This window comes from Rhamphochromis longiceps, linkage group LG2 (assembly GCF_057381845.1).
Source record: "Rhamphochromis longiceps isolate RC_006_pf linkage group LG2, R_longiceps_female_GT1.1, whole genome shotgun sequence".
Taxonomy (NCBI): Eukaryota; Metazoa; Chordata; class Actinopteri; order Cichliformes; family Cichlidae; genus Rhamphochromis; species Rhamphochromis longiceps.
This window is the reverse complement of record NC_140558.1, coordinates 36,107,337-36,119,375: the sequence shown is the minus strand read 5'-3', so window position 1 is coordinate 36,119,375 and position 12,039 is coordinate 36,107,337. Positions and strand designations below refer to the sequence as shown.

At 37.8% G+C, this 12,039-nt stretch overlaps 1 protein-coding gene across 2 annotated transcripts in view; it reads left to right on the top strand.

The window, feature by feature from the left end:
* pcdh11 (protocadherin 11) overlaps window positions 1–12,039 on the top strand; it is a 146,959-nt gene that overhangs the window by 17,493 nt on the left and 117,427 nt on the right. The window contains exon 4 of one of the 2 annotated variants that reach the window (XM_085426195.1): window positions 3,975–6,027. The exons of the other annotated variant lie outside the window; for it this stretch is intronic. Coding sequence (XP_085282321.1) covers window positions 3,975–4,058 — 84 coding nt within the window. The 3' untranslated portion in view covers window positions 4,059–6,027. Of the gene's footprint in view, window positions 1–3,974; window positions 6,028–12,039 lie in introns of those variants that run through there. 2 annotated transcript variants of the gene reach the window in all.

Below are 12,039 nucleotides of genomic sequence, written 5' to 3'. Positions count from 1 at the left end.
TTTGATCATGACTTTCACAACTGTCATTCATGCAATTCTGGGTCAATTTCATGATATTGCATCAATAATTGATTTTGTTTGATGAGGTGCTTGCTTTTCTTTGTGTCTAGCATCATATTGCACACAGTTTCTCGATCTTTGGTTCACTTCTTTCTTTTTGCTCTCACTATGCTTCTATTTGAGATCTAGCAAGCTTTAAAATTCATCATAGCGTAGTTGTGGCAAATGACTGTTGATCCTGTGAAGTATTGTACTTAGGCTAATTTATGAAGACACCCACACAGACTTGATAGTCATTCCCTTCATCCACCTTTTATTTGAACCCCTAGTTAAAAGCTATGCTCTGCCATGGTACATTATACATAAGCCTGCTACATGCCCCTGGTACCAAAGATTTCATCCATAATGTGTTTATATGACACACTGACGAGTTGTCAGAATGATTTTCCCCTCTTACAAGTAGTGGCTGCCCTGAAATATGCAGAAATATTCAGCCTGTGTTCAACCATCCTAAATTATTATCCGTTATGAATTTTATGCATCAAGGATTGAAATTGATTTCCACTCATGTTACTGATCAGAGTGAAGAATTGTTATTTTTATTTTTTTTTGCAAATAATTTCAAATCAATGAATATTTAATTAGTAAACTTTCTGCCAAATCTCTTCGGCTATGGTTCTATCTGATTATTTCTAAGGTATATTTATCCACACTTCTAATAGAACATGGGTTTAATATTCTCATATTCTGGTATTATATCCAACTAATATTTCAATATTAGCAAAAAAAAATTGTTCTCATTGGTTTTCCTCAGCAATCCATCTTTAGTGATGTTAAGCTGGCAATATATCTATTTTTTTCTCTCTGTCCCCTTGAGCAATTGGCAAGTGATTCCTCCCACTTTACACATTAGATTTCCCACAAGTTTAAAGTGTGCTTATTTAAAGCCTATGTCATAGAAAAAAATAGCATGAAGCTTTGCCTGATGAGAATCATTGGCTGCAAAGGTTAATTAAATGCACTAAAGGGTTAATCACTCGTAATACAGTATGATTAAAATCACTCTAATTGGTTTGAGAAAGAGGCTGATAAGAAAGAAGAAAAAGGCAGCTGTCCTTTAAGATTATCAGGAGTACCATAAACTAGCCTTGAGTGAGTCCTGTCCTCAGGATCCAAAGCGATATGACAATAGATGCCCAGCAGCCCTGTTTGCTAAAGGACTATTAAAATTGAATCTGTTTGATTTTATCTTTACGCTTCTTCAAAGAGACTACATTTTCAAAGTTTTAAATAGCACTTATAAACAACACTTCAAAATGTGTATGATTCTTGATCTGATGTGGTATAAACATAATGTTTGAGAACTTGTAGAGATCATTTGTAGTGTGGTTCTTAAAAGAAAAACTACATTTGGTCTGTAAGTGGCAGCTATTCACTCTCTGTTCAGCTTAACTTAATAAAAAAACTCCAAACGCGAAGATCATAGGTAGTTTTCCCTGTTCTTCATCAAAGTGACACAGTTCTTTTGTGCATTAAAGTAATATCTAATTGTCACAGAAGAAGGTGAAAATGAAACTGACAAAAAGCCGAGCCATTGAATAACAATAGAGAGGGAATGCGGGAGGAGATAATTATGGTTGAAGGTCAACAAAACGTTTCCAGGGACTTTACAGATGTAGCTGATAAAGACTAAAGCTTGTAAAAATACTTCAGAGACTACAGATTTGTGCCACCATATGGCTTCATTATACAGTAAGAGCTATAAATGCAAATCTCCTCTTTTCCCTCCCTTCTCTTCCTATTTTTTATGCATCTCATCATTTTCTTTTAACCCCTACCCCCTCGATATTAGAGGTCAATCTGCCTCCAGTGATGAGGAGCACTTGTGAGCGTATGTGATGTAGAGGAATCAGATCAAATGACTACCACCCTGCTTAAGTGATCTCAGACATCATGATGAATAGGTTGGCTAATATTTTCTTATGTTTGGCCCATAATTCTACGCCCACAGTGCAGGAATTGAGATTAACAATTTGTTAGTGTCTTCTGGTACCACTTCACAGAGTACTGTGCAAAAGTATTGAGCTCTCCTTGATTTCTTGATTTTTTCATTCCAAGAAGCCAGACATTGTTCTCAATTTTAAAGTTGTCCTAAGGAATAGTTCTCCAGGCTTCCGGAAGGTCTTTCAAAGTTTTTCTTTGGACATTGGCTGCTTTTTTTCTCTCTTTTTCAGTCAAATCCCACTACCTGACCAGTTTTAGAGGAATGTTTTATTATTATAGCATAAAAAACACATAACTCAAGGGATAAGCCAGTGATGCCTCTACAATATAGGCCCTTTTTTGCTTAAATGTGACACAAAAACATGGTGCCAGTGGTCTCCATGGACAAATATTGAGGTATGTCAAATTACACAAAAACTGGATTGAAACTCAGTGGCGACAGGTCTGATGGATTAATTAATCCAAATGTAACTTTTTTGTTTCAAATCATTGTCAGTATGTATGTAAAGCATGGTGGAGGCTTTGTCATGGTTTTGGGATCCATTTTAACCAGTGGTTCTGGGAACCTTGTCAAAATTGATTACTAACATAAAAAAGTGTCATCAAATTTTGATCCACCATGCAATACCTTCTGGAAAGCATCTAAATAGCAATGGCTTCATTTTCCAGCATGACAATGATCCCAAACACACTTCAATAATGTAAAAATAAACCTGGGTGGAAAAGCACAGAGTGGAACACTCGGTCATGGATTGGCCTCTGCAGAGTCTGGACCTGTGTGGGATCATCATGACAAAGAACTGAACAAAAGGCAGCCGACATCCAAAGAAGAGCTTTGAATGTCCTTCAAGAAGCCCGGAGAACTATTCATGGAGACGATTTAAAGAAATTACAAGAATACTTAAGAGAGTTCAGGCTGTCTTAGAGATTAAAGTTGGTCATACCAAATATTGACTTTGAAGCTGGTCAGAATTGTATAAGCATTGTTTTTGCCTTACGTGCATACTGTATTCCCATGTATCTTTGCACATTTTTTAATAAATTTCCAAAAATATAGCAAAATATCAAGAAATTGGATGACCACAGTACTGGACATTGAATAAATAAAGATATTTTATAGATGTATTGGATAACAAAGGCAATATTAAACCTTATTTGTGCAGAAATCTTTTATTTATGCGAGGGAAGGAATGGGCCAATAACACTTGCCACCTATAGTTTGATGTTTGATTGCAGGATGTTTGTGCTTAATGGTAGTGGGTGCACAGCCGGGCATTAAAGCTATGATTTCACAAGGTGATCAGTTTCAAATCCTTGCAACTGATTATGGTTTTGTTTGTAGTAGGGTTTTTTGGTCATTTTTTGCATTTTATTATTATTATTTGTTTATTTCTGTTGAGTCATTGTTGAGTCATTGCATCTGTAATCACTGTGCTTTGTTAATGTGAGCACTATCAAGACAGATCCTTCCCAATCGCAGATATGTTGGTACCTTTGTGAGGAACAGCAAAATGTAATATTCTGTACATATCAGAGGACCCACTGGCAAGGGTCCGAAATAAAGACTGGGCCTAAATTGATCCAAATATTTTTTTTTCTTTTTTGAGGGGAAATGAAGAGTGCTGCACTAGTGTGGTGGGAGAGAAAAAAAGACAAATTGGGAGTGGTAATTGGATGAGATTGCATGCTCTGATAAGTACAGGAAAATGCACATATGTGTGATACCTGTAGCATTCTTCAAGGAAACCTGACAAGATAATGACTTGATTGCCAGCCGTACCTTGAAGAATGCTTTATTTTTTTTTATATTTTTTATTTTTTTTTAAATATCATCCACACTCTTTTTGGAGTTTTCTTTAATCAGTGTTCAACGTAGCCTCACACTGATAAGGCTACAGCATAGGCTGCTCAGAGCTCAATGATATTGTAACTACAATCTCCCTATATCTGTCTGTCTCTCTATATTTCAGGAGATGGCACTGAAACCACCACACTATGGCACACTCTGTGGCACAGGTACAGCTCGCTCCCACAGGATTAAAATCAATCTCTAGCTCCCAAAAGAGAGAAAAGAAAGAAAAAAGAGAGAGGGAGAGGGCAGAGGGAGGAAAGGAGGAAGGCAAGAACTGAAGAGGTGAAAACAAGTACTTTACTGCCTCTACCGCCTCAAACCACACCTCTTCACACAATTGAGCGAAAAGATGAATTTAGAGGGGGTGGGGGGGGAAGGGGAGTCTCAGAAAAGAACAGACAATGCTTCATGTTGCTGCCTGAAACTTGACAAAGCCCTTCATGTGAATCTGTTGGAAGTTGGAAATGCTTTACTGAGTCCTCTGCTATTATTTACCTTTGTCAGTGGGGATGATATTGTATGCCCCATACCCACCTCAAAAAATGTCCCACTCCAGCACCCACTCTGTAAAATAGGTGTCAAATACAGTCAGTAGATCTGTAAAGTATGTTTATATGTATGTATGTATATCTATCACAGAGTTGATGGTGTTTATATTTATTGATTGCCTTTTATTTGCTTTGTTTTCAAAACTGCCTGGTGGCCATTTTTATTTTCCTACTTTCTATTTTTTGTATCATTTGATGTTGCTCTATCTGGGCTTGCTCATGGAACTAATGACTTTTAATATATTTATGCTGCAAAGCCTATGATCTGTAGGCTTCCATTAGTATTGAGCCCGCTCACAGTGTATCATGTCTGTCACCCTTTGCCTCGTTTATTTCCACTTTTGCAACTGATTACATTGTTGGTGACAAGTGTGGCTGATGTTGCAGATGCATGCATGGCCCTACAATACCAACAGATTCGCAGTGCTTTTTAGCTGTGCTACCGTTCGCCATGCTGTTATTACACTGGTAGAAATGGTAGGACAAGTTTAATACTTTGAGCTAAGCCACAATCACAAGGGACTAACTGCTGGGGTTATAATCAAAAGCTGTTTATGTAGGGCAGATTTGAAGAGCACTAAGCCTAACCTTTTGTGTGTCGCTTACTATTTCGAAGTCAGAACTGATTTAACTGTTGGGACCCATATTAAAATGACTCCAGATGGTAGGGGAAAAAAATCATAATTATAATCCTCTGGCAGTCATTAATATTTCTTGGGTTCAAGCAAAAAGTGCTTCACTTTGTACACTTATTTACACTGAAAAAAAGAGAAACGTATTTTCTGATGAGAACAACACTGAACACCAAAATAAATAGGTACTCCAGGATTGAGTTTAAAAACAAGCAATAAGTTAAGATTTGATTTTAAAAAAATCCACTATGATGCACTTAATACTTATTATTCAGAGCAATGCTTTTTTCTACTTTTTCTCCACTCATAGGACCACCATGACACATTATGTCTTATTGAATCATTTCTACCATGCACACCAGTAACTGGCTCGATGGGTTTGCAGCGTTATTGTTCAATAATCCTGTTAATTGGTAAGCTAAACGTCTTTAATAGGTAAGGCCTAAAAGGCAACTTCAGTACAGAAATATAAACATAGAATTAGAGTAATTAAAATGGACAAAGTCTGTGTAGTCAGTTAGAAATGTGCGGCTTGACTTGGGTAGGTGCTGTTTTCCCTCCTATATATAGTTAAATGAAATGACTGCACAGACAAGATGCCTTTTTTTCATTTTGTTCCAGTCTTTGATCTGTCATGGTTGTACAGGCTGTGTCCATTTTAAAGCTTTTAATTTTATGTGTGTCACCTCTTTGTAAGGCAGGTTGTTATTATTTAAGGAGGTATATTCATGTAATTATGGTATCAAATGTATTCACTACTGCGTAGGAGCCACAGTATGAAATATACATAGCATCCTAGCACTGTGTAATAATTAGATTTGCCTGATCTTTGGGGAAAAGACAAAAAAAAAAAAACATGCAGGGGAAAGCTTTTGTCCTTGTAAGGGAGACAGAAACCTCACTTTTATTCAATGTGAAGTACAATATGCACCTTACATGATCTTTGTAATTGACTTTGATTTGCCAGTGTGGAGAAAACTGTAAATGTTTTGTTTATGTATGTGTGCGCTTCTGAAATTTATTAAAGTCTTTTGCATTGTATTGCATATTTCGATGACTCTTCTTATTCATTGTTTTAAGCATCCAATATTAGTTTACATCACACAGTTTTCTGCACACGATGCCGTGTCTGCCTGATGAGAACAGTGAGACTATAATGAGGCCAGCACATGTTGTAGAATAATTTGTTGTTTTTCTCATATACACTTAGTTGGTAACATTAAGTATTGGTAAAACAGGCTGTGGCCTGTAAAAAATATATGTAGCTGTGTTGGTTGAGGCAGCATTAACAGGTCAATTTCAGCCACAGAAAAACACCCATACATTTCTTCTACATTTTGCAACAGTATAGCATTTAAATAGGCAAAAGAAACAAAAAACAATGATTTACATCGCTAATTAGGAACAGATTACAGATAAATAAGTTATGGAAATCTCGAGAAGAACGCATCCTTTGAAGTGCAGAGACAGAAAACAGCCAAACAGGAGCTTTTTTTGGACCGACACTTTTTTAAAAAAATTTATCTTCCTTCCATGAGAGCTGATAATGATCATTTGATAAAGATAACTCAGCTATTATGATGTACAGTAGGGCACGAAAACAGGGGTTTACACATCTGAGAGAGACTGATGCTAGAAAGTACAATAACCACTGCTCAAACATTGTGTTATGTGCTGTTTATGCGGATTTGATCCAAAAATACAGACTTGAAAGACATAAAACAAAGTCTGAGTCGAGACAACAGAAAATGTTTAATTGCTTATCAGAGTTACTTCATAGTTTGAAACCAAGCGAGCTAATCAGTTCCCGTGGGGAAAGTGTCCTTGGTGATTTGAGAAAGTGGTGCACACTCAAGAAAAGCGTTCTCCAATGGAGAGTGCATAAATGTCAACTTTCTATTAATAGATAAATGTAAACCTGATAAATGCATCGTCTTGGCGTAAAAACAGAGAGCGTAGATAGATAATAAGGTAGATGTATCTCTTTGAGGAACACAAATTCAGCTTGATTTTTTTCTTTCATATATAATTAGGCAATACATGTTTTCAGATGAACCATAAATAAATTTAACAGCCAACCATTAATGAGTATTGACATTTGTTCATGAGTGGTATGTGTTAGATGGAGTTTTCTCCAGCGTCTTGGTGCAAAGTCCAAATTAAGAAGGAAGAAAGAAACAAGAAAAGGAAATTTATTCAGTGGATGCTGGGTTCTAGCTCTGTCTGTGAATCACTGTTTTTCTTTGTTTGTTTTTTTGTTTTTTGGTTGTTAGAAAAGGCACACAAAATCCAGTGCTTTTATCTTTTTACATGGCTATTAAAGCTTGCCCCATAGCTACATTACAGCGTGTCACTGAGCAAAGCATTAGCAGAGTTTCTTTGTTGACATATTGATTCATAATTTATGAGACGGCAGTGTTCAATTTCATTTACCAGGCCAGGAAGCAAGTTATATGTACTAAGTTTGATTACTTATTGTATAATGCAATGATACGTTTGCAGCTGGAGCATCATATATATGGACCAACATGCTGGGCTTTACACAGACACACATGCGGCCAGTGGTTATGTTCGTGGAGAGGCTTGCTAAATGCCCTTCATTAAATTATATGGATATGTTTCTTTTTCCACTTTGTTTGCTTAATCATTTAGACAGTGGCTTCTTATTTTCCTGTAATGTCAGCTATTCACTTCGTTATTTAAGATTGCATCCTAATAACTAGTTGGGAATACTTCACAATACTCAGAAAGTATGTGTGAAGTTTGTTATACCAGACAAAGATTGCATAGCTGGCCCAGTGACTTTCCTCAACCTTGAGAATGCATGCAATCAGTGCAATCAGTACATCAGCCCTGTTATCAGTTCTTTGCCTCTAATAAATGTAACATAAAACTAAAGCATGTCTGTTATTTATGTGGTTAAGATTGCAAAGGAGTAACTGAGTAGGCAAAAACCATTACACATTGATTTTACAAGTCACTCACGTTCTCTTCTGGGATCATTGATATCCGCTGTAGACGGTATAAAATTACAATTCAAGATTACAGATTTTTAAACCAAATGATTGCCGTAGTTGCTTTGTAAGTTCACTTTTTAAATGGTGAATTGGTGAATTCTGAGGATGGTATTGCATATATTTGATGTCTTTTTATGTTATAGAGAATAACACAGGTTAAAGTGAAGGCATTTAATAGTTTGGTTGTCTTTGGGGAGGTGTAGGTCAATTTAACAAGCAGCAAGCATGCTCAGGGTATGATGTGAAGTTGTCCTGAAGCAAAACTGACTGTGTAAGCAGAGGCTATTTATGCATGTGCTGTGCAGTGGTGCAGGAAACAAGAAGATGCTGTGTTTTTTTTTTTCTTCTGTTGCACTCCACTCAAGGCAACACTCCACACAATTGCTGCCAAATCTCTGCCAAACTGAATAATTCAATCATCCCCCATAGCTGCAGTGGTCTATCTACCTTTGTGTGTGCAACAATCAAATCAGTGTGGAAGCCTGCCGTGTGGTTCTTTCTGAGACACTGAGTAGCTCTACAGCCCGGAGATTGTTTTCATTGAAAACAATTGTGTTGATTAAACGAGGTGTGACTGTGGAGCAGGCATCTGAAGAACATCGATTGCTTGTACAATTGTTTGTTCCTTGTTAAAAGTGTGATCTAAAACAGTGGACGCCGTTAGTGTGCAAGGAGCATATGGTTGGCTGGTGTGCCCTTAAGACAGTTAGTGTGCTTCTGTATTTCCAAAAATATCCCAGGTAAAGAAATCCATTGTGATCGCTTGTGTGGGCTTAATAATGCCTTTTGATTAATGACCACATAAAATTCTTAAATCACAGTTTCGGGTGGGTTAACATGGCTTTATCAGGACCTGATTTATATTATTCTTTTTTATTGCATTTTATCTTTTGTGAATGTACATTACTTCATACAGATAAATGATCTTTACAACATTTTTCAGCAGATAGCAGCCTTCCCATTTCCCTTATCCCACAATTCTTTGAGGTACTCGTGTGGATTCAAGCTTTGCTTAGCTCTAATTCCCCTGTAAAAAAAAAAAAAGAGTACTGTAAAGATTAGGCAAAATGTAAAATTGTTATTCTGTTTTATATGTTTGGCATAGCTGGACTGGCCATCTGGCATATTTATTTATTTTTATAACAGTATAAAAAATGAAAGGTGATGGATTGGCCAGATGCTGGCAGATGTGTAAAAATAACTTAGTTGTTTGGTGGTGGCTATGGCGGAGCTGCCACAAGAGGCCAGGTGGATGAGGGAAAGGAGAAGCAGCAGGAGGAGAGACCCGAGGTGGCCGCTGGTCCGAGTGTCAGGTGAACTGAACTTCAGGTAAGAAGTATGACCTGCAGTCTATCTGGGTCGGATTTAAACCAAGTTTAGGTGGAGTTTATTTTCGTTGTGCTGACTTTTTACAGTCAGTTACAATAACTCGTACTGCGTGGTAGCTAGCATGACGGAGTTTCTACAGCTGGGTGGGTGCTATGATGTTACTGATAGTGAACTTTATTTTATTCATAAGGTTAGTTAGTAGAGTTGCCAACCGTCCCCTAAAAAGAGAAAATATTACGCGTTTCAAATTGAGGTGAAAAGGAACACAGTTTGTCCCGTACTTCAGCTACAATGGAAAAAGACACAAAACTGGAGTTTTTCTCTGTCTTTACGCTGCAGCTGCCTCTTCTCTCATTCAATCATGAAATTGATCAATGATCAGCTGATCGGCTTTTCTCTGTTGTTTGTTTATCGCCCACTTTGCGCCAGAAAGAGGAAACCAGCGGATGTCGCGCTAAACAACAGCAGCACGTTTAAGCTTGATCAGCTGTTGTTAGAATTTATTTAATATTAATTTCTAGTATCAGCTGATGTTTGCTGGAGCCACAGCTGTAAAAGCTGCTGGTCATTATGTCGGTTTGGTTATCTGGTGAGAGGGAAACATGAAGATGAAACCAGGAGATGTCCTTACTAAATCATCAGAGCTGAACAGGTGATGGAGAAACAGGTTTACCTTTTAGATGACATGAATAAGTTGAAGGGAAGTTATGAACTGTTTCTGAGAGACAAATAACACCAGGATCCTTTCTGTGTAGCTGACAGCTGGTAACTGTGCAGGGGCGGGTCTAGCAAAGCTTTGCCAGGATGCAGGTGGGGCATTAGTAGGGAGAGGGGGGCACAAAGAAATACTTTTCTTTCTTATTCTCATTTAAAATATCTAGCTTTTATTAAATAATTATCTGAATCTTACAACCAAAGTTTTTATCTGATGTACAACTTATAGAAATCATACATAGACCAACAAGACAGTTTAAATCACTGTCACAACAGCCTTCGTTTTCATTCAAAGGCTTTATGATTTTTCCTATAATACCTGGTGGGCCGGTCTCTAGTCAACATGCCCGGGCCGATTTTTTGTCCTAGTCCAGCCCTGATGTTTGGGTTTTTTTCTTTATCAGTTTTCGCTACCTGTTGTGGACATCTGTAAAAAAAACAACCACTCACATAAAGGCTGTTTGAGTTTAAATTAGTTCCTCATTACCAGCCACAGCAGTGTGCTGATACAGAGTAAAATCAAAAGTGCTGGAGTCATTTCATCTCATTTCATCTCAATGGTCATTAGTGTTATTGTTCTTTAACTACTTTTAGTGTTCATTGTAGTTTACTGTTGCTGTTGTGTTTTGTTTTCTTTCCTGTTAATGCAATAATGTCAGGGCATGCAGTCTGGGAAGTGTGTAGCTGTGATGGAGCGGGTGTGATCATTGGTGCTGGTGTCTTCCCATTGTGAGAGAATTAATAGTTTTACTTTTTTTAAAGCATACAGTAGAATACCTGCATGCCAATCTATTGTGCTATTTCATTGCCACTTCTCACTATGGATCACTGTTTAATACTATGTGATGCTGTCAAAATTGTGCGAAGCAGATATTCTTTTCTGAAATGTAGCTGGGTTGCTTGACTGATGGCATGTAATGACTGGTGATATGCAAATCAGGGTTCAGCTGTCTGGATCTGAACACTACTCTTTTTGAAAGAGACTAACAATACTTCGTGTGACAAAAACAACCACTCCTAGGAATAATGTCTTCGCTCAAGAGAATTAGTCAGTGTTAAGGATGTTGTCATGGCAAGATGCATGAATTTTTGCAAGCTGAAGGTGGCCAGACTAGAAGGCGGCAACTTAAAGACAATGTCCAAGGAAGGCTATGTCTGTGCTCCCCTTAATCCTGGTAATCCTCCTGCAGGATTCTTGATTTGCTTTTGTAAAAGAGATTGGGAGATGATAAGATGCTCGTCCACCTCCTTAGAATAGCTGATAATCTGGTTTGAACAGAGGAATGAGGGGGTATTTAGCTTGCCTTAACATTTGCCCAAGCAGATGGCGCTGACGGGGGAAGGCACAACCTTAACCTTCATCCCCCTCCCTCTCTGCTTGGTCTACTTTGAGGGGGAAAAAAAGAACAGTGGGATGATAATCAATGTTGTTTATTTTGCTGCTTGACTCTTTAAGTACTTTCAGCCAGATTATAGGCTTTTGCAGGGGATAATCAGGAGACCGCAGACAATTGCTTTTTTCCCATCCTGACAGTATCCCCCCACGAATGCGTAAAGAAGGCGATTTAAAGTAGATGCCAACTCTTAATTCCTGATTAGTCCCATTGCAAACCCTGTTAAAATTAACTGGACACTGCGCTAATCACTACATTTTGAACACTTGCTGTTCTGGTGCAGTGGACATACCGTATCCAGTGAGTAAGACGACTTCCCACAAGTGATAAATCCATTAACACTCCCTTTTGAGGCTTTTTCCTCAGTGTGGTTACACACAAACACACTATGAACCCCCAGAAAGTTCTTGAGGGTAATTGTAACACTTCAGGACTGAACCACTAGTGGGCTGACGTATTATAAAAAGAGACAGAGACAAGCCAAGGTCCCATCAAAGTTTTAAGGTAATTTTAAAAAAGCCAGTAAACAGCCAATATTAAAAATAATAC